Source organism: Melospiza georgiana, chromosome 5, assembly GCF_028018845.1.
Source record: "Melospiza georgiana isolate bMelGeo1 chromosome 5, bMelGeo1.pri, whole genome shotgun sequence".
Lineage (NCBI taxonomy): Eukaryota > Metazoa > Chordata > Aves > Passeriformes > Passerellidae > Melospiza > Melospiza georgiana.
This window is the reverse complement of record NC_080434.1, coordinates 1,472,427-1,495,707: the sequence shown is the minus strand read 5'-3', so window position 1 is coordinate 1,495,707 and position 23,281 is coordinate 1,472,427. Positions and strand designations below refer to the sequence as shown.

General features: G+C 39.7%; 1 protein-coding gene across 3 annotated transcripts in view; it reads left to right on the top strand.

Annotated features, from left to right (window-relative positions):
• Positions 1-23,281, top strand: part of MTUS1 (microtubule associated scaffold protein 1) — a 115,614-nt gene that overhangs the window by 69,401 nt on the left and 22,932 nt on the right. For 2 of the 3 annotated variants that reach the window (XM_058024141.1, XM_058024143.1), the window contains one exon: positions 18,286-18,503. In XM_058024141.1, the coding sequence (XP_057880124.1) occupies positions 18,286-18,503 (218 nt within the window). Of the gene's footprint in view, positions 1-14,605; positions 14,753-18,285; positions 18,504-23,281 lie in introns of those variants that run through there. The other variant, XM_058024142.1, reaches the window with a different exon arrangement.

Sequence of the window (23,281 nt, the reverse complement as noted above, 5' to 3'; positions counted from 1 at the left end):
TGAAGTTTCTTCACCTGGAGCATGGGGGGACACAGAGTTGTTTACACAGGTTTAGGTTATTCTACGTTAGTCATTGCACTTTAGCATTACATGGATCCTTGGGCTGGATATCTTTGCACTACTTGTATTGTCATTCAAGTGGAGGTGTCCAAGTACCTAGAGTAATTCAGATATGTTGCAGCATAACCATGCAGTCTGTTCAGGGGAAGCCAAATAAAATCAGATGTTTTTCCCATAGGAAGGGAATAAATCTAGGTGAAATTTAATGTAGTATTTAACATGTTTTTAAAGTGTTTCAGCTTGTTGCCTTGTGTCTAACTTCCATGACTGTGCTTTGCACTGCTTCAAGGTCAAGATATCCAGAATTTTCTTCTCTCTCCATAAATGCAGGCAGACGTCAAAGTATCATTTTTCTCAGCAACTGGAAGTATACTACACCTGCATTGTTAGCTGTATATAATGAGTGCCCTCTTCAGCAAAATAGAATCCTGATACCTTAAGGAAATAATTTATTTTCCCACCCTGTGACTTGTGAAACTTTCTTGTAGCAACTGCAAAAATCTAAACACTTCAGAACTGCATAAACATGGCAGAGGAGAGTGGGAACCACTGTCTTTCAGCGATGAAATATTATATTTGCTTCCTTTATTGAGCCCTTTAGGATTTTTACCAGAGTGACTAAAGTGCTCTTATGTTCTTCATGCTTCAGTGGTGTGACAGAGTAAATCATCATCTCTGTGTAGATCATCAGTTCTGAATAAACTGTGAAAGACATTCTCTTATGAATGATTCAGAATACTAGTTTTGAATTGCTTATGTTTTCTCTTATATAAAGATGAAAGTCCAGACGATAAACTAGCTTTGCAAATGGAGGTCAAAGCTCTTGTGCTTTTTGTTGAGAATTTGTCAATGTTTCTATATTGTTTTGTCTCAAAATGTTTTCATCCAGCCCCTCTTGCTGCTTTTCCCCTTTCTTTCCTTCCCTTAAGCAAACTGTACTCGTGCTCTTGTCTTGCTGGTGATTTCCATTGCTTATTAAACATGTCTTTTCAGCAATACCAGTTTTAGAAGCTCCCTGGCTAATAACAAGCAAACATCATAAATGTGTTTACTTGGGCAGCTGACATCCTTTTTCAATGACTTCTTCCCAAAGTTGTTCTTTGATCACATTGGGAGCTATAAAATTACTTCTGTGTGTTGCAATGCAGGGCTCTTAAAAAAGGATTCTAAAAGCCTGAGATGTTATGGGTTGCTTAACTGTTCATATCACTTTTCCCATCCCCCTGAAGAATAAGTGAAGTACAGATTAAATATCTGACACTGTAGTTTAATACAGCACCACAGAAAGATACCAAACACCCTGAATCCTACTAAATATTCGAAATCCAGAAGTCTGCTGGAGGAATTTTATACAGGACAAGTATGTTAAGTGTTTGTGTCACCCACCAAGGAGAAAAATAGTTCAGAAGTAAAGCCTGCTTATCTGTTCTGAGCAAGAGAAGTTGAATAGCTGGAAACCATTCGTCATGGGGGATTTTAAATTTAATCATGTTCCTGTTTAAGTCAATGACATTCTGCTCCTGACTTAATCTATTCAAGACTGGGTACTAAATGACCTGCCTGATGTGCCTGATTTCAGTCTTAGTAGGTCATAGCTTCAGTAGGCATGTACATGAAAACTGAATGGAGATTCTTATTTCCAGGTGTTTCTGGGTTTGTAAGTGCAATTTGTACTCTATGCAAGTGTCATCCAATGGATGTGTTTACAATAGCTATAAAATAAAGGTAGCACTAGGAATTTCAAAGGTAGTCTCAGTAGCAGAAAGGATCTTCCAAGCTCATCCAAAACCCTGCCCCCCAAACAACAAAAGAAACTCCCAACCCAACAAAAAACATGCCAGAGTCAAAACAGGGTAACTTATATGTGATGTTAACATTGAACCTGTGCATATATTTAATAAAGTATGAAAAAGAATTGAAATGGGGAGCTTTGCCCCAAAAAATTGGAAAAAGAATAACTGGGGTGCTACTGAAAAACAGATGCATAGCAACTTGTGTTCTACTCCACTGTAGCAAGTGATGCTGGGTTTTGTTATTCCTTCACTTAAGTAGATAATTATATGTGAAGGATGCCCCAAGTATTTGCTAGTAGGAAGTAAGTGGAATTGTTGCTTCAAGCTCAACCTCACAAAAGAAAATTGGAGAGTAAATTGGTGGAGTAAGTTGGAGAGTAAATATAAAAGACATAACAAATAATCTCTATTAGTACCACTGCATATTCTAAGTGTGCATTTTGCCCACTTGGCATATCTAATGGGTGAAAAGGGTCTGGCTGCGAGTTCTATTGCTGTGAAGTAGGTTAGGGTTTGAAAATGACAGGCAGCTACACTTACATTTAAAAACTTGAATAACTCTTAAATTACTTCAGGGTATTTCCAGTGTGATAAAGCAAGGCTTATACTTCTAAATCTGCCTCTCCCAGTTTTGCAGTTTGTGCAGATGAATCTGTTACCATAGTAGAGATGGCTTGCAGCATTCAGACAAATGAAGTATTACTACTTATTCAGCCCTTCTAATCTGAACTTCCTGAAACACACAGCAGTAGCTTTCTTTTGTGGAACATACCATGACATTTCAGTGGGAGAATGCACTGTTTTGAGTGTCAGCCAAATGTCTCACTGTCTTGTGCTACCCTTCTTTCTTTGCTGCCACTGAAAACTGGTTTGTGAAGGAGAATAGAGTTTCTTCCATTTCTAGTTAATTTCATTTTATGTTAAATAATGTGTAGATTGGGACCACAGCTACCACTCTTACTGCCACGAATGGCAAGAAATGATGATTTCTGTTTATAGATATTTGCTATTAATTTAGTATCATGTAGTGAAACAGCATTTTGCTAAGGTTTTTCTTATTTTAAACAATTGTAATCTCTCAGTATTGCAATGCATAGAAATAACCTGGATCCAAAGGTAATGGATTTGATGTCTTCAGGGAAGCTGTGTTGCTCCAAACAGCTCTTGACGGTTTTGCCCAATATCATGCCAAAACATAACTTATTTGGAAAATTATTCGCAAGCAGACCCTATCTCTCCTGGCTTATCTTTTAGAAAAAAAAACCTGTGAAGGCTGCACTGGTCAAGCAGTCTAGCTGGAATAGTGTTGTTACAGTTAAACAGTAACAAGTTAAAAGCTGTTGCTGTAACAACTAAAAACGTTAGCACTATCACCAGCACCTTTCTAACCATGTCCACCAACAGGTCAGGGAGTATTGTTTCTGTTCTTTTTCCTACAGGGACAACAAAATAGCATTTGATCTGGTGAAAAATGAATGTATTGGCAGTATTACTTATGTCTTAAAATAGTGTAAAAAAGCCCCCCAAAAACAACATCCCATTTAATTTTTCTGTCCAGATACTCAAATGTGAAAATAACTCACCTTAAATAACCTGACTTGTATCTGCACATGATGTTGCTTTACAGTTGCTATTTACAAACCTTTCATTGGTATCATCTTTACTGATGTGTAGTAATTGTAGCTAGGGCATTAAATAACCTGGAGAACTGTGTTCAACTCCTGGTTAAATTTATATTTGCTACTTCTTGTCATGATAGTGTGCTGCTTGTACACTTATAGCAAGTAAAAGATCTTCCTCAGGATCCTTGTGTAAACAGTTTGTATGTGATGTTATGGAAATACTTCTAGTTAGGCAGGAAATAGAATGGCTGGGAACATCTGGGGTGAAATTCTTTTAATGAAAGCTCATCCTTTTCTCAAAGAGAACTAGCAGTCCTTCAGTAGAAAAGTCACAGTATTACAAATGATACTCATTTATTGCATAACTTCTGTAAGAATAATTTTACACTTTCAGATATTCCTTATATGAGAAGCATCTAAGTTATTAAAAATGTTCTGTTTGTATTTATTACATGAATAGACTTTGTGCTTAAGCCTTGTCAGCTACTTTAAGTCATAAAACAGGATTATTGGAAATGTTTTCTGCAAAAGAATAAGTGAACTTTCTTAGAAAGCCAGTTGCAATTATTCTACTCCAAATGAAACAGAAGACTAAAAAAAAAAGTTTTGCTTTTCTTAGCCTTAATCATGGCTATATTGTGTAACAAATATAATAAGGCTTGCTTTATTTCCACAAATATTACTGTACAGTCTGCCACCTGCTTAACTCACTTATCAAGTTAAGACATTTTGCCAGTTAAAAAGATTAAAGGTCTTGATATGAAATGAGTAACATACCCTATTAAACCTGTATTTCACCAGGGACCTCAATTAGGATTTAATGTAAAGGAAAGCAAGATGTGTGTGTAATGTGCAGTGAATATTTATCTTGCTGCCTTTGTTAGTGGCACAAGTAAAGGTGCTCATATTTGGAGATTTTCCTTGAGGATTGACCTCACACGTGGATTTGGGTCCTTGTGATATGTTATGGGTATGCCCCAGTGAACACCACACTTGCCTCAGGTGTCAGCTCCTCAAGATTTCTGTTGTCTTCTTGCTCTTCCTCCCTCCCAGCCCACCGCCCAGTTAAGCCAAAATCTGTCTGCCATCTTTGTAGTTTGTTAGCTTGAACAGCAGAGACTCAGGGGCACATAAAGTGCAAGGAATGATATGTTGAATGTTTTAAACCTTCTCTACAGGAACTGCTTGGTCTCCACAGTAAGCATGGCAAGCAGTCTCTCCTTGATGGAAGCACTGGTAGCTGTCAGGCAACATTTGCCAAAATGGTCTTCAGTTGTGCAGCTTGGTTAGGAGTGGCTGGAAAAAGAAGTCCCTTAACTGCTCAGCAAGCAGCAGGACTTTGTGCCTCTCAAAGGGTGGAGACATGTTTTTAGCTGATGAAAATGGTGGATGCTGCCCTGTTCTGTGTTTTGTTTTCAGCTTGGTAAGATGTTTTCAAATAGGCTCCGAAATGTTGCACTAAGGGCGTTCCTGAAACAATGGTGTGCAATGTCCCAGGCACGTCCCTGGGGGGATATCTTTGCTGTTTAATAGAAGGAAACCTGCTTAACATGACAGGAAAGACACAAATAGGTCCTTGATGTGTGACTGCCAAGATCTATATAAGCATATTTTGTGTGTCTTTTGAAAATGTGGATTTCCAGCAGCGCTTAGAGCTGGTATGAGGCACTTGAGATGTGATATTTTCTGTATTGAACTTGCAGTGAAGCATGGAAGATTGAGTTCACATGAATGATTTTAACCAGCAGCAACTGAAGTGCTTCTATTAAGGTGCTGTTCTATTCTGTTGACCAGCAAATGGTTTTTCAGCACTAGGGTAGCTTTAAAGTTTCAAGTTTAGCCTTTCAAGTTTAGTTTTAGACACATGTTCATCTACCTTGGTATTCCTTAAAACATGCTATGCTCCTGTCTCCTTAAATACATTTTCCTAAAGTTGTGAGTTTAATTTTGATAGTTTAAATTTTCTTTTATTCTTCAGGGACTTAATGTTAATTTTTCTGAGATATGTAATCAAAAGGATGGAAAGCACAAGTGCTTACATTTCAGATTAGAAAAACAGCTTTCACTTGTGTGAACCAGCCCAGTGGAGGTGATCATGTGCAAGAAATATTTTTAGTGCTTTAGAAAATCAGTACTGATCTGTAGTAACTCAGAGGCTTAACTGAGCTGTGAAACAAGGTAGAAATAGATAATCCTTTATTTAGACACAGAAAAGTTTATTGCAACTTCCCTTATGTGATCTTGCCATGCTAGTCATCTGCCCAGAGGATAATGGTATGTCTCTGCCCTGTTGTGTGGAAATGACAGTACAAATTAACACTTCTTGTAAAGTAATTGCTTGATTATTTTTTGGTCATGGGAAAACACTAAATCTGTGACTGATCCTGAACTTGTCAAACGAAGTCAGTGCAGCTGGGGAAGAGCAGCCTGCTGGGTTACCATTTTGGGCTGTGATTAAATCCAATCAAGATAATGATTGGGGCCAAGTCACTGATTGATGCCATAGTCAACAATGTTGAAACCACTGCATCAGTGTTTTATGCATAGCCCGTAAGAGTGCTAGGACTGATTGTTGAAGGGATTTGGGAATTTGATCAGTTATTGTCAGCTTTACTTTTCTTAGTTAATTTCCAGCCTATAAGCTTAATCATGCCTATATCATCACTGAATTATTTTTTTTTTTTTAATCCTTGGAAAAAATTCATGTACTAGCTTTGTCTCTGAATTGGGTTGTACTCTATTTTATACTCAGAAATTTGTGACTTCTCTTACAAAGTGAATCTTTATGTACCAAAAAAGAGAATTTGGATGCTGACTGTTAGTTTTGTAACTTGATATTGCAATCTGTAGCCAGCAATTTTTTGAGGAAAATGTTAGAATTTAACTACTTAGTGATCTTTTGGTAGATAAAATATGGTTATATTGGATAACATAGCCCTGATTATAGTGCTTCCTACATGCTTAGAAATGCTGTCACCTTCCTTTTTAAAGAACATTTTTTTAAAAAGCAAATTCAGATTAAAAATCAAATCTGCATTATCAGCAGATTTGATTTTTAATCTGAATTTGCTTTTGAATGGTTTCATGAATAAAAGAAGATGTGTTTCAGCTTCAGAAACACTTTTGGTACAAAGGCAATAATGCTGGCAAGGCTTTGGAGGCTCTCTAAATTCCCACTGTCTGCCCTACTTTTTCTTCCATAATATCCTTTAGGCAGGATTTCAGTGCCATAGTTAAGTCAGTGACATTTGTTAGAGTCATATAACATCAGCTCACACTAGTATGATTAGATAAATAGCTTCTGAGTTCAAACTAAAAGCCATTCTGTCCTCACTATTCAAGATAGCTGCAGATACTGCACAAGGAAAAATGCTGCATTTTAATGTACTAGTCTTGTGGTCAAAAATGTATTTTTCAAGTCTCTTCTTTGTACAGTTGTTTTCAAGGGAAGATTATGATTCTTTGCAAATTACTAAGCCTTACATACGCTCTTCTCTGAAGGACTTCGAATTGCTGAGGAAAAAAAATCAAGTTCTTGAATCTAACATTAGTCTGAGCTAATATATGTTCTGACTGTCAGCTAATGTGTTAGTTGTGAAGAAAGAATTACCATATTGAATTAGAAGCAGGCACAATTGACAAAATGAAGTTTAGTGATTCAGTCAAAATTCCAAATTCGTTTCGGTTTGATTGGTTTGTTGGTTTTCTTTGCTTTTACTGCAACAAAGTATACCTCTATAGCACATCAGCAGAAAGCAGTTTGCAGATTTAAAATATTAGTTGTATATGCTATCAGAGCCCTGTTTGGAGTTCTTCCGAGTCCTTTCTTGGCTTCTTGAAGCCAAGTTTTGTATGTAGGTATAGATATAATTTATGATGCAAGAAATTGTCTGTTTTCTTCTCTTACTTGGATTTGTATGTAACAGTGTCTCTCCCAGTCACTTTATGTTTATCCCTAGCATAAATTATAATGCTTGCCAGCTCTTTCAGAAGGAAGCATGTTAAATAGTTGAAAAACAATTAAGCCGTTCTCACATCTGACTTTCCAGAACATAAGGGACTGCTCTGCATGGTGAGAGCAGAAGAGAAAACTCAGCTAGCCTTTTAGTATCTGTGTGAAATGTGGCATGAAGAAAAAACTCACGTCAGTGATTTAATCTATGTGAGATCAGGTTGGGTTTCATATGGAAGAAAACATACAATGAAAAAAATGCAGCAAGTCTTACCTTCTTTATGATAACATCTGAGGTAAAACTTCTGAGCAGTAAAAAACTTTTTGAGGTAAAACAGTAGAGCAGTCTCGTGAAATGCCTTTTGTGTCTAGGTAGTGTTTACCTTGCTTCAGCAAGGAGTGATGTAAATGGTTTCAGGAGGCTTTTTCCAGCCCTGTATTCTTGATGTTGAGCAAGGTGGTGTGGACTGTAGTATTAAAGAAGGAATACATTCAAATGTTGCAGTTTAAATGGCTTCCTCCTTTCTGGCTGTGTTTCAGCCGTTTCACCCATGGTAACATGTGAGGGCTGGGATTTCACAAAGGCTCGAACAGGAAGAGCCTGTACTGGCATCATTCTGCTCTCGGGTCTTGTGTGAGGGTTTTCTACACATGCCTGTAACATATGTGCTCTCTGAGTGTATCCAGGGAGGATATGGAGAAACAAAGGGATCAGGATTTGTACTGGGGGGACAGTTCATTGGATCTGGGAAGGTTTGCCAACATTATGAACTAATCATGGTGAGACCCCTGTCCCCAATGACTTGGGTTCTAGTTTTGTGGACAGAGGCTGCAGAATGAAGGGCAAAAATGTGCCATATCCTGTACTTGCAATGAAGCAGTAGAGGGCACCAGACAGTAAGGAGCAACTTTTTGTACAGGAGTTAGGGAAAGAGCAGACTGAGGAAATAGGAGCAGAAGGGAGCGACACCAGTCTTCAACATCACTCCGTGCTTGGGCTTGGTTTTTTGGGAAGTTGTGTACTTTATGGGTGACAAGGCAGAGCTGCAACTATAAGAAAAATGAGAACTGGTTCACATATTTCTTTGCTTAATCAGAGAAATACCTGAACTAGAAACTTACTGAAACACAAACCCCTTATGTAAAATAAGTACAGCTTCCAGTATATTGTATATTTTAAAGCTAGGAGATTCAAAGATTTAAGGTTGCCTGTAATGTATATGATGAACTGATGTAGCAGAGTTCAGATAGCTAAACTGAGGATACTACATTGAGATGTAGTTTAGTCTTTAATTCAGTCCTCACTGGCCAAAGAATCAACGCACTGTAATAACCTCATGCAATTACTTTCCATCTTGTTGTCATGTTTTTCATTAAAAATGGAAGACAGTGGGGTTTTTTTAAGGTGGATGAAGTAGTTTTGTTAATGTAGATGTGGTCAATCCCTCTCATATCAAAATATCCATGCTCTAAGCTTTCTAGTACAATAAACTAATTCTGCCATCTTCCTTCCCCCCCCCCGCCCCCCCAAGACAGTGGTATGTAGCACTAACATGTGTTAGGCTTTGTCCTAGTTCAGAACAAACTAAAAAATATTTTAAAAAAATCAAGCATCAATATCACCCTTGGTTGTTTGGAAAATAACCAGGATAGCCCTGATGCACTGGTAGCCTATCTGGTGAATGTTGGAGTTGTTTTCTGTGAATTGCATTGCATTCCAAATTTGTTTGTTTGTGGTCATCTCTGAATGTATGGTGAGCTTATTAATGTTTGTTTCTTTGTAGTAGACATGTGCCTCATATTCATGCTTGCTATTTACTAGCTAGATCACACACAATCATGCAGAATATTCTCAGGTGGAAAGGAGCCACAAGAGTCAGTGAGTGCAGCTCCTAAGTGAATGGCCTTAGAGGGATTGAACCCACAACCCTATCATGCTCTAACCAGCTGGGCTATGAAGACTTAATTCAGTTCTACATATTACAGTTCCTGTTAATTTGACAAAATACACTGTGAATGCAGAGGCAAAATCACTTTGTATAGTAGATGTTCAAAGCCCAACTGGTGTTTCTGTAAAACACACCTATGGTACATAAAGTAAAAGATGTGATGGGAACCATAGTGAGATTTTAGAATAACGTAAATACTTCTGAGATTTCCCTTTTCATTATTGTGTGTATAAAGATAATATTGAGTTCTGGCTGAAAATGAGGAATGAAAAGGGGTGGATTTAAAATGTTGCACTGAGGCTACAAGTCAGTGCTGTAATAAAGTCGGTGGGTGAGGATAGACAGAGACTTCAGGAAAAGTACTTCAAACTGAATGCCTGGAATAATATGTGATGACTCTGCACTCCCCCTCCAGGCTGTACCGCATTTAAAAAATACATGCTGAAGAACCTTTGTACCCCTGAAAAAAACAATGCAGAGAGATTTCTGCTGTGTGTATTAGTCCTGCTGAGTCAGTTGAAGCATCTAGGTCAAGTTTCCCTACCTGCAGTTAAATTTTGTTCAGTTCTTGCATCTTTCTTGAAAGCCTCTGTGGTGGTTGATTGGTTTCTTCAGAACAGCTTGGAACAGATTTGATGACAGCTGAAATAAGCTGGTGTTCCTGGACATGGGCTAGTGCTAGACATTAAAGAAGGGAAACTCAAGAGGTTACAGTAAGAGTAGAGGAAAGGGAGAGCTGCTGTACTGCTTTAGGAAGCATTTAGTTGTCTTCTTGGGCTTCACACCATGTTGATGCAGGGCAGATGCAACATGAGAAGTGCTGTTTCTCGTCACCCATTTGCTTTGAGCTAAGACCACAGATAAAGAAGCTTCTGAGGTGCAGCATTTTAAGCGTTTCAGTTGAGCAGATGATCCAGGTACAGCTCTGAAGAATGAAGTATCTTGCTGCAAACTAGAACTGGCTCCTGACTGGCATGCTTGAAGTGTGAACAGAGCAAGTTGGGACTGTCTGCACCAGCTTACACAGACAGGCCTGAGGCAGAGCTTAGAAACAAAACATCACTTCTTCAAGTGTCTGTGTTTGTACAATCACCAGCCAGGACTGTGAGAGGCACAGGAGGAAGGTGTATTCACCACTTGCCAAGATGGATGCGGGCAAAAATTACAGTTGACGAAGCTGTGGAAGGCCTGGGGGGATTTGAAGACTTCCATCCAAGTCCAGCCTTGCCAGGCTGTCTGCAGACACCATTAATTTAGTTTTGTGACTGCTATCCCTGTGTGTTTCTCCAACCTGGCTTATATTATAGCCCAGAGCAGGAGTTTTGGAAGAATTTAAGGTGGTAATTTACAGCTAGCTGAATTTCCAGGTCCTCTCAAACATAGTGTATGTACTGCTGCAGACTAAACCCAGCAGCTTCCTTATTTGCATGGGTGTTCTTAAGGTGTCCTCTCCTAATGGGCATAGCTTGTCACAAGGCAAGCTTTAAAATTACAGCCATGAGATTAAGTGGCAAATCAGTCTTCCTGTTGCATTGCTCAAATAACTTCTACACCTTGTAATGGGGGGAAGGCATAATTAGAGCTGTAGAAATAGGGGTGCTTTGTGTTTGCTGGTTGGCAATTGTCTAGAAGATTTTTGTGTCTCTGTAATGCAAAAGAAATACCTTAAAAACAAAACAAAAGGCACCCACAAAAAAACCTCAAACGTATCTCACACAAAATAGACCAGATTTTATTTAAGTAAAATAAGTCCTTTTTTGTTCTGCCCTAATTCTTAATGTACAATTGAGAGGAAATCTTCAACAGTGGTTGATCCATATTACTCTATAAAATCAGGAGTTGTTTTCCTAAACAGGGAAAACTGTTAACACACTTGAGATGCATCAAAGATAGCGACATCTCAGCTGGAGCAGAAGCTGATGTGCTACAGGTGAAATGAGTAATTCTGAGACAATGAATTCTAGGTTCTGAAACTTGTGCATTGATGGACTGTTCTCCATCTGTTGTTGGCTGTCAAGTATTCCAGTTGAGAGACATGTTGTAAAATTCAGAGTAGCAGCAGCCTCTGTGGACTTAAAATTTGTTTTGTAATATTAACCTATAAATTTAATTTTAGGTAAGGTTTTAAAGAGTGTCTTTCAGAGTGGGGAAAAGTAAAGGAAATCTGTCTGAAATCTATGTCAAGAAGTTGGTCTTTACAATTTGACAAGATTCCTTATGATCAATCAGCCCATCTTAGTTTGAGTGAGGAGGGTACCAAACACATTGACTGCATTCTGGATGGAATTAATGTACTCATATAGAGCAAGAGTCCAGCTTCCACGGACAGGTTTTCTTCAGTGTATAACATTATAGCAGAGAACTCCTGGCAATTAGGGTGGGTGCTCACACTTGTAGAAAGGAGGCTGCAGCTTTTGGATTTGGTGATGCTGGACAGGAAGGACAACTCCAGTACCTAATTTAGTCACCTGAGCTTTGTCAGCCAGGCTTTCAATGTAGCTTATGTAGAGAAAGGCTTCCTTCAAGCACTTACTGATGTTATAGTTAGAATTCTGCTCTAAGTCAGTATCTGCACGAACCTGTTCCACTGCAGAGGGACTAAGGGGTATCAAATGGAGACTTTTTTTTGTCCCCAAACATTTTTAATGGTGCAGGTATTTTGATTTGGTTTTGATCTTTTGGTTTTGTGTTTTTGTTAACTCAGCTGAAATCAGTGCTTCATGGAATCACTCTTTGTGTAACCATACCTTTAAAATCATCAGAAAGTGAAATTATGCGGGATGGCACTTGAGCTATTTATCTTACTATAAACACAAGATTCATGTTAGTTGCCTAAAGTTTCTAGGAAGATTTAAATCTTGGAGGTTACATGCATGAGTCTGGAAATACCCTCCCTTTCACCTGTTTTCCAGCTTTATCACAACAGAAACAGTGGAATGAATTTCAGATGGATTTTGCTTCTGACAAGGTCTTCGCATATGGTTCACCAAGGGAGATTTTTAGTAACCACTAAGGTATGGTGAAGAGTGGAATGAAAATTTACACTGCTCAGCTGAATTACTGCAACTGATGGTCAAGGGATGCAGAAGTAGTGCTGCTGCTCTTACCTGGCTCTCTTCACCTACCTAAATCTTCTGTCAAACATGTTACCTGCATTCAGACTTCAGTTTGGCCTTCTGCAACCCATGTGCTAGTCTTTAGTGGTGACTGTGTGAATAATAATGCTTAGGAGCTCTTGGGGTAGCTAGGAATGGTGCAAGGAGCCAAAAGGGGAGGAATCTATGTCTGTGGCCTCTGCTGGGAAATCCCATCAGAAAATCCATGTCTGGCCTTCTGACAGCTGATGTAGTGACTTGGAAAAAACCTCCAGCATTGACTTTGTGTTTATCAGGGGCTGTGATAGCAAAAGAGTTGGGGAATACCTGCAAGCCATGAGGTACTCTCTGTGGAGGGCACATCTCTGAAGCCTTCCTGGTCCCATTAGTGTGTCTGGACTAGTGTAGGAGGAGCACTGGCAAACCAGCAGTAAACTTTCACTGAAGGCAAGAGTCCCCAGATTGGACTTTTGGCCAGCAGCACTGTGGTGATGTGGAAATCCTGAATCTTGCATGCATGGGCTATTGGCATTCCTAGTGATGCTTCCCAGCCCAAAACAATGCTGAGGGGAGTTACTGCAGTTATTGATGGATAGCATGGGGTTTTGCTCTGGGATCGTCACTGCCTCTTAAAGCATCCTGGAGTCAGGACAGGGCCAAAGGTGTGGTGTGTAAGTTCTCCTGAGTTCCAGGTTGTGTGGTCTGAGTCCTTGTTCTGCTGGGTGTCATGCTGAGTATGTGCTCAGCTCTTTGAAAGGAGAGACTGACACCTTCTGTAGACCAAGATCAATATGGTATTGGTAATTTTTTTTCAAATGGAATCCAGTGACTGTGTAATTAAACTGCTGTATAACACAACAGCCAACAGCCTGGTGCCGTTAATCCATCTGTTTTCACATGGAGCCTAGACCTTTTAAGAGTGTTGTGCTTAAAAATAAGAAGCCTTAGCTTTTCCAGAGAAAAGTTAACACTCAGACCTTGTAGCTAAAAGGCTTGGCCTCCTTAACATGGCAAAAATATCTCATTAGTAATTTCCCCATATTGCTGTGATAAGCCTTTATTGTTTGTGGATTAGAGGGTTTCCTCAGGAACTGTGTTCTTCCAGAGATTGCCAGAAGGGTGTTGCTTGCTGTGTGAATAAGGAGAGCACTCAGTGAGAGTGGGGCATTATCAAACGTGTCCACAGATGTACACCTGAACCTCACATTAGCAGGACAGGTGCATAATCACCTTGTTGAATATACAATTGAAATAACTACACGCTGTTGAAGTGTTTGGCTTTCAGCTCCTGCAGGCAATTCAGGCTTCCTTTGAGCCTTTGTGTCGTACAGGAAGGGGCAGTGTGTTCTCGCAGAGTGTTTGGCTGCGTTGCAACAAACCTGGTTACTGATGCCCAGGCATATTTTGATTGATGCACAGATCAAGTGACTGTTGGGAGTGGCTTTTGGGGTGACGTCCCATGTACAGTGATGTCAGCAAAAGATTTTAAAAAATTCAGGTGTGGCATAATCAGCCAATTAAAATGATTAGTGCTCTGGCTGAGTCCTGAGAAGGAGCTCTGCCTACAGCCCTGCCTGTTGAAGTCTTTCATGCAGTGCCTTTGGCTCGCCTTGTACAAGACTTACCGAGTGCCTTCACTGCAGGGTGCTGCAGATTGTGGCAGGATACCATCCCAAGGCTGTGTGCTAGCTGGCTTGCCATCAGGGGAAATCTGATACTGGCTCACAGATGTCCCGGGCTGTGTGGAAGCTGTGACACTGGAAGAGGTCCTGAAACTCCTGTGGGATCGGGATGGAGTGCATCGCTGCTCTGTTGGCAGAAGTGAAAGCTAGCCAGGAGGCAATGCAGGCTGGGCAGAAGGCACTAAAGCATGATGTGGAAACATCTCAGAAGGAAATCAGGACGGTGTTAGCACTGCAGAGGAGCCAGCAACAGGTGAAAGAAGATCTCAAAGCAGAGGTGAAGTCCAGTCACTTGGATATAAGAACTGTGCTTGAGGAAATCCAGAGAGTAAGAGAACAAATGGAAGCTCGATTAAATACTCAGGCTGATCTGGTGCTACTGATCAAAGAAGTGAGCACCAATTTAACATGTGTAGACAAGGCTTTCCAGAAAATGGAGGAGAGGCAGAAAGTTTTTACCAGCCTGCATCTTCCCATGAGAGAAAATGTTGAGCAAGAATTTTTCTTTGAAAAATGCTTACACCCGACGCACGTGGGTTTTGAAAGACCTGTGGAAGCTAACAGTTTTGATGAGGAATGTGAAAAGACTGTGCTTGGGGGTAAGACAGTTGTGACTGTAGGTGTGGGGAGAGAAGTGAAGTTGTTTCTATTTGTGCTTGTCGAGAAACTTGTTTAGTCTATTTTGAATGCTTTTTAAAAATTTAATTGTTTGTAGAAATTGAATCTCTCGCCTAAAATAATTTGTAGTTAGTGTAGATACTACTACACATACCTTCCTAGTACATGATATGCAAAGGAAGGCTTTGATTTGGCTCTTCAATCCAAAAAACGTGTGTTAGAGATATTTCTGGTAATCCAACAACAATGCACAAGATAGGGAGGCTTAGGAAACCAGTAGGACAATGGAAACTCTGAGGTAGCACGCCAGACAAATACTGTGTCAAGCACTGGGCAGAGCCCCAGCACCTAAATGTGACTTTGTGGAACACACCCTGTGTACTGACACTTGTGTATTTCTTGCCTCTGAACAGCTGTGCATGAGAAACAGTTTGCTTCACAGAGAAGCTTGGAGTGGGTCTAATGCTCTCCCCAGTGAACTGGAGACTGCTGTGCCATCCATATAATGGCTGTGGGGGGAGTGAGAGGATTTGTGAACCTTTTCCAAGGTTCAGATCAAATCTTCTGTGAATGATTCAATCATCAAAAGGCTTAGTCTTTGCAAAATCACTGCTATTTTTCTTCTTTACTGGTGTGAAGGATAGGATGGTGGATCTGTCCAGTTACTGTACTACATGCAGTACTAGAAAATCTGATTTTCTGTCTTCCAACTTACCCAGCTTTCCACCTTACCAAGTTTTCTATTGGGTAAAGGGGTTTTGAGCCTGCTGGAGAGGAGTCTAGAACCTGATTTAAATGTGGAAATTGTTCTGTGTTACAAGTCTGACTGTATAGAGGTGGCAGGTGAACCGGCCCAAGTGAGAAGGGCTTGGGCTGTTAACCAATACCATCTTTGAATTAGTCTCTGTCATTGATGTGGTGGTATCATTAATCAGACTCACGATGCTTTTGTCTTAATGAAAGCATGGCTTTTGTTTTGACACCACAGCATGCCTTCTATACAAATCTGGAAAGGATCTGTCATTGCCCAGAGGTACGTAGGCCATAAATAAACATGGTAGTGTCAGTGGTGTTAATCTGTAGAGGCAGTTCATGCTGCAGAGGGCTCATGCTTTTCAGCATTTGAAGTGGCTGTGTATAGTATGTCTATGATAAAATTGCCAACAGGAATGTCACTGAGTTTCACTTCATGCATGTTCAGTTTTTTTTAGTATAGTATCAAGGGCTGGCTTGGTTGGATGCTTGAATGAGCTTCTTGGAAAATACTTGGTGGTCTGGCCAGCAGGATAAAAGCAGTGGCATGAAACTAAAAAATGATAAGGACTGGCTGAACTACAGAAACAATGAGTATTTGGAGCCTTTTGTCATTTGTCGTTAGCTATTGTATCACTGTATTTAAATGAAACTTTTTCATTAGGTAATTAACTATGTGATGTAATTCTTCCCCAGTGTAAAAATTGTCTGCAATTGTTCAGGTTTAACACAGCTCTGTCAGCGTGGTGGTTGTAAAACTAATTTCAAATATTTAAGTAAATTATGAAACTAACATCTGTATCAGTGAATTTACCCAATACTCCTACATCAAGAATAAAGCTCTTGTTCTCTATTTGTCATAAGTGGAGCATTCAGGAAGGGAGGTGGAATATATGAGAGAGTAGGAGTATGTAAGGCAGTAGGGAAGGGAAGAACTGACTCTACATGTTTATTCTCTAATCCTTTTTCTTCCCTCACCCCCCTCCTTCTCGATTATTATTTGTTGTGATTTTTGAAGGAGCTTCAGAAGGTAACCAGTAGTTTCCTTCACACAGTATTGTCCATAAGATTGCTGGAAATTTGGCACAGTTGCTCTCAGATGTGAACTGGCATTTGTGTAAAAGTGTCTACTTGAAAGATGTTGTAACACAGTGAGAGAAGAAGTGGTCATGTAAGTTAAATAGTGGTAAAAATAGCTAGAAGTGGCAGCCAACCTTGATGCTTTTGTCCTACACATTTGTATTTTGATTTGGGTTGATACACCTTTTAATAGGTCTAATATTAAGCTGCACAATGGTATGCAGTCTTTAACAGTCTGCATCTCTGAGCACAAGTTTAGGGAGATCTCCAAGAATACAGGGGCATTTGAACATTATAAAGCACGATATGATGACAATTCTCCAACTAGCAGAAATTCTTGCCCAGAGCAGATTTATCTGGAAAATTAATAGGCTCAGGAGGCACTTTATGCCAGGCTCAGTAAGGAAGGCTTAGAGGACGTTAGTATTTTGAACAGGAAAACTATTTTCAAAGACTAAAAAAAATGCAGGCTGTGGTAGACCGATGTATTAACACAATGCTGATGTGTTAGTCAGACTAACATTAACTGAAAATTAAAGCTTTTGTTCTTAATACTTTCTCCAGTTGTGAGATTGAACCTTACACTGCTGGGATGATTGTAGGGTCATTTGACAACCTTCAAACCAGGTGCTTGGGATTCAGAAAAGATTGACTTTGTCCCCTGTTTTTTTTTTATTTCGATTGTTCCTATCTTTCTTTTATCCAGATCTCACCTCTCAGGTTATTTCACTCTATCATGAAGAAATCTTGTTAAGTTGAAACTGTACAAAGTAATCTGCTTAGATGTCTTCATTAAATTGCCAAGGGATATTTGTCTATTGCATCAGCCTTTTATTGCAAAATTGTTTGCTCATTCCCTTTGTGATCAAGGGGGGAAGACTGGCCCAATCTGCACAGCAGTTCTGTACTCCCTTTCCAGTCTGAAGGCAGCAAAGAAACCTGAAAATACAGTGTTTGAGTCAAGTGCTGATTTATGTCGTCTGGTTTCCTCTGACATGAGATGATTGAGTACTGTGAAAGCATTGAGGTTGCCACAAAACTAAGAGTATTAAATCAATAATGTAATTTCAGGACTGTGAAAATATATTGAAATATATTACATTTTAGAGCTTTCCTAAAGTCTTGTCCTTGTGACTGAAAACTGCTACCTTTAAGAAATGCTGCAAGACCTCTAGTTAATAAAGCTCAGGCCTCAGCTACAGAGAGGGGAGTTTTTACAATTAAAATTTTGAAAGGAAGAAAAATAACAAAGGAAATGTAGAGAAAATGGTTTTGTATTCAGCAGTACTTTAGAGTGCAGGAAATATGAATTCTATGTTGCACACAAAAGAGGACAACTCTTATTTTAGAAATAAGTTACTGAACAGATAGGAGGACAGATATCTTGCATTTTATGAAAGTATTTTTGCAAAGCCCACTGTGAAGAATATGCTGAAAAGTATGCCACAGAACACATGATGGTGAGGATGAAGTACAGAACATAGTATCCAAGGTTATGGTGTTAGGAATTAACAAATTGATAGTACCTGCTCTGCAATGCTACTGAAATAACACTTTCTCCTAGTTAGTGTTTCAGCAAGTGTTTGTAGGAATTTATAACTGCTTTCTTTTGCACCTGTCTTTACATTGTGGTGAGATTTCAGCATGAAATGCATATTGATTCGTTGTTGTTGTTTCTTAGTTGACAAGGGCAAGCAGCGGAGTGCCAAGAGCTCATGCATACGGACTCAGGCTTCCACAGATGCACGTTCACCTGGCACTAAAGCAGCCGAGTTGACACAGTACAAAACAAAATGTGAGACCCAAAGTGGAATCATCCTGCAGCTGAAAAAATTCCTGACGTCCAGTAACCAAAAGTTTGAAGCATTAACAGTTGTCATCCAGCACCTGCAGTCTGAGGTAAAAACTCACAGCTCATCAATTTTGGCTTTAATTGTTTGAACAATTAAACAATTGTTCTCTTCTCAGCAAGGGCTTCAGAAAATATTAATATACTGATAATAAATTTTGTGTTTCCATTCCAGTGGTTTCTGTTTTCCTGTGGAGGTTATACTTCTAGCATTAGTTAGCTGGAAAAAGAATCAAACCCACGACACTGGGCTTTGTGGCCTCTGCATGCTTCATGTGCTCTTTAAAAGAGTTTTTAAATGTTTGTAGTCAGAGAGTCCTTCAGGGCTGAGTAGCTTTCCAAGTATGTCCTTCAAGTTCTGCCCTTGTAGGAAAGACTAGTTTCAACAGATAATCTACATGCCCTTGCTTTGTTATCTGACATTGTATGGAAGAGTATTTAAGGGGTGGATATGTTTTTGAGCGACTCAGAATAAAGTCTGAGTTGTTACAGTCTTATTTATTGAATCCTGCATTGTTGATGGTGGTCTTAAAATTACTAATAAAAATACAGAAATGCATCTGGAATTATAGAGTGGAACGAATCAGATGTGGCTTAATTTTTCTGATCTGTTTGAAATATGTAATGACTTAATAGTTTGATACTACACTAGGAACTAGTGTAGTTGATACTACACTAGGAACTAGTTGGTCTGCTTTGAAAACTTTTGAGAAAAGGAAAATGTGAAGTCAAGGAAATTATAACAGTTATGTGATTATACTGCACAGCTAATGCAGGCTTTAATAGCCATTACTCTTGCATTTATAACTAATGTTCTAAGATTGGTATCAATTTCATTTCAACTCTTCTGCTACATGGTGATTTTAGAGTCTGTTTACAAAAAGGCACTAAATTGTCTTAGTATTCTGGCAAAAATGTAACATTCTCATGGGATAATATCCTCTTGCTTTCATTCAATCTAAAAATACTGCATTTATCTCCTAGTCTGCTTCAACTCTAAGAGCAGTGGCTCTTAGCCAGTTTTCTGGGATTGATTTGGTTGGGTTTTTTTAAACTCTTGGTTGAAACACCTTTCTCTGCCTAAGGAACTAGTCTGAGATCTTCAAAGCAATTTGATACAGGATTTTTGGATGCCTGTCATTAACATGATATTGTGAAACTTTAAGTTAAATTCTCCCTGCTAAACTTCTGTGCAGTCTTCTAATTACAGTAGAAGAAGCACAATGATTTTTTCAGTAACTCTTACAATTAAATGTCTTGGCCTAGTTTCTTCTCTCCATTATTTTTATTGCAACATTTTAAAACTCGCAAATACTTTATAAATGTCCTGTTTAGTAAGAAGAAGGCCATCATACTAATTTGCTTTTTCTAGGCTATTTTATAGGTTGCTCTAGCCTAAATGTGTGTTTTTTTTAAAGAATATGCTGGGGTTTGGGGAAAAAGGGATTTTGAAGGAGGGAAGAGAGAACTGCATAGAAGAAGCTAGTGATTTTTCTCCTTATTCCTCTTTGTTAGTCTTTTGCAGATGGAAAGAAAAAATATCTCTGTCAAGCTATATAAAATTAGTAATCTTGGACAGTTTAGTTTGAGCACATGAAATTGAGCTAGATATTATAATAATACACTGATGTATTTTCATACCAGTTATTGATTTTGAGATTGCTCTCTCCTTTCCTGGGGTAGGACAAATACTCATTGCCCTACTCTTGTGGAAGTACCACAGGGATGAGGAGGACCCTTCTGCCATGGTGCTGTAAGGAATACTTAAGCACCATTTTTTAGTTAGCTGTGGCAAACATCCTGAAGGATTTCACTGTTCAAGGGAACACTGTGAAGAGTAGTGTTAATTTTGTTTGCTTGTTTGAGTTTTTTCCTTTATGGTGAGGGGTGGAGTCTGGTATAGCTAAGAGTCTTAGCTGCCCATATGATTATTTGTCTGAAATATCACGTGGGGAGCTCTTGGATGTAGTTTTCAAACTCTGGATAAACTGAGGGAAAAACTTAAGTTAGGCTTTAACTCATGAGGTAGGTTTTTGTAGGTTAACTACTGCATAGCCAACTGAAAGTAGCCTCAGCTTCTCTGTCTTAAAAAAAAAAAGAAAAAAAAAAAACAACAAAACAAAGCAAACACACTTAGCTGATTACACTAGGAACAAAGCTGTGCTTCCATTCTTCCCACTGGAGCAAGTAGTGTGGAGTGACATGGTGCACCCCAAGAAACAGCTTGCTGGAAGCAGAGAGAGGACATGCTCTGGACTCCTCTGGTGCTGCTGTGACCCTGCAGAAAGCCAGTTCAGCCCCAACCACCACCAGAAAGCTAAAGCAGCCAAGGAGCATTTCTCTGCCAGGTGCTGACGTGCATTGTCAGAGCCAGTGTGAGGGTGAGATGGGGTGAAGGACAGGCTGCCTGGCCGATGGAGTAAAGCACTGCAGTGAGCACTTGGGTCACTTCAAGGCTGAGCAGCCCAGCCTGAGCCTCTTGGCAAAATCTGCTGCAGCCTCCACTGCTTGATCTCCAAAGCTGAGGCAGCTGGGATACGATTTGCTCTTAGATTTGTTTGGTTTTACTGTCATGTGGTTTTTTTTCTTTTTTTCCCCAAGAGTTCCCAATATATTTCTGCACAAAAGATTAAAGTTATTTCTTATGAGCTCATTTGAAGTGGAATATAGCTGAGAACAAAATCAGGACTTGCTGGCAATGGCTTCTGCCAAAACTGCAACTAGCCCATTGGAGTGAGGTTGAGAGGCTGCTGTCAAAGGGTTAAATGGGATTGAGCAATGCTGCTCTGATGTTTCTAGCTGAGCTGGAATCTCTCAAAAAAACCTGAGCTCAAACCTGTTTGTTGCAAGAGTTACCTTGGAGCTGTCAATAGTAACAGCTGCTTCTGATAAAACCTTCCCACTTGATCTGTTGGTGTTTCTTTGGGGAGGGTGGGGAGGGTGTCTATGCTCAGCTACCTTTACCAAGACTCTTCCAAGTTAAAAAATCCTACAAGTCTGATTTCTACCTCACAGGAGCTATTGTTGCACTGAGTTAATGCTGGAGGGAAAACCTCTTGGCATCCAGAATATTTGATGGCAATGAGCAGTGGGGCTGATGAGAACACAGAGTTTTTCCATTGTTGGACAGCTGTGTGTGTGCTGGCAGTGATAGGAGCACATGTTAAACTGCACACTGATCACAAAAGCAAGTTGAGACTTTCTAGAGTACTGTGCTTCCCCTGATCCCCTGGTAATTCCTGTTACTTCATGACTACTTTCCTGTTTTTTAAGTGACAGAAAAGTGGCAGTACAGAGGAAATGGCAAAATTGGCCATTTACAATGAGTGCATGAAGTGCCAAGGAAAGCAGTTTTCCATTAACTTTCAACTGCACTGAGTTCTGAAATTTGCACGACTGCATTTGAGTTGATCTTTTAACTTCCAATAGTATTAATTTTGAATTTATTGTCCCTTCAGTAAGAGATATGTTAGCAGATGCTTTAAATACGTGGTCTGTAATAAGTCAGGTTGGGGATGCCACTCTTGCAGCTCTCTCCTCTCTTCCCTAGCCTTTGTGTATGCTTGGGCTTCTTTGGAAAGCCAGTAAAAAAATTACTATGGGTCTAGTTTTACAGGTCTGTCCGTGTTGAAAGTGTTTTGGGTATGTCCCCATGCAGTGGTTCACAGTGGGAAGGAGAGGAAGTGAAGAGCTGCCAGTGCTGGGGTGGGGTGGGAATGTGTTCCTGAGAGGTCTGCAGCTGTGGCTGGGAGCCAGCTGCTCCCTTGGGAAGCAAAAAACCCCCAGTACATGGCCAGCTGCTGAGGCTGGGGCTGTGGCAGCTCCTGCCTGAGCCTCTGCCTCCTGCCCCCTGAGAGGGCTCAGCCCCTTCCCTGCTCAGGGCTGTCCCCCAGGCTGTGTCAGCCCTGCAGCTGGGCTCTTCTAACCTCCAGCTCACTGCTGGGTACAAACTCTTACAGCTTTGGGAGTGCAGGGTGATTGTTTTAGCAGTCTGGTATAGCTTGGTTTTAAATCTAGTTTCAAATTTGTCTGTCTAAGACAGGTTTAGCTGTCTTAGAGGACAGGGTAATGTGTAATTACAATGGCTTTGTAACTGTTCAAAGTGTGAATTGATAGATATTTCATCTTCTCATTTTAGTGCATAAGCTGCTCCATTCAGAACTACTACATAAGCTGTTTAAAAAAATTTAGATGGTAAAATGTTTAGTTATGAATATCCATTTTTATTTTTCTAGTTTAATAAATTAATCCAAATTAAGCATCTCAGTAATTCTGTACAGATTCTGATATGGAAATGGGCTTCAAATTTGTATCTGTGAAACAGGGTACTATAGAGATGAAAAGAAGCTCGGTTATACTGTTGTGCTTTTCTTGGTGTGCTCATGGGAGTGCTGCTATCTACTGGTCACTTTACTTGGGAATGTTGTGGTGCCATCTTTAATAAGTTTCCTTAGTAGAGGAAAAGGCCATTTGAGAGGGTATAGAGCCTTGACAGTGGGTAACACTAATTGTGGATGTGACACAGGAAACAACATGAGGAATATGCTAGAAATGGTGTGACTGAGCAGGCTTCAGCATTTCTAGGTGGAAATAGAAATTAACCATTAGTGTATGATCTGTTGTAACTGGCATTTCCTGACATGTGCATGAGCATAAGAGTCAAGATGCTAGTTTCCTTGGGAGCTTAGCAGTTTAAAATGGGGTTTTTTCCATTTCAGAATACATGAGCACATCTCTTAGAAATGTTTGTCCTGGCCTTTGTGGAAGTTGAGCAGAAAATGTTTATATTTATCAAATGAGAAGTGCATATCTAGGTTAAGGGGCAGAA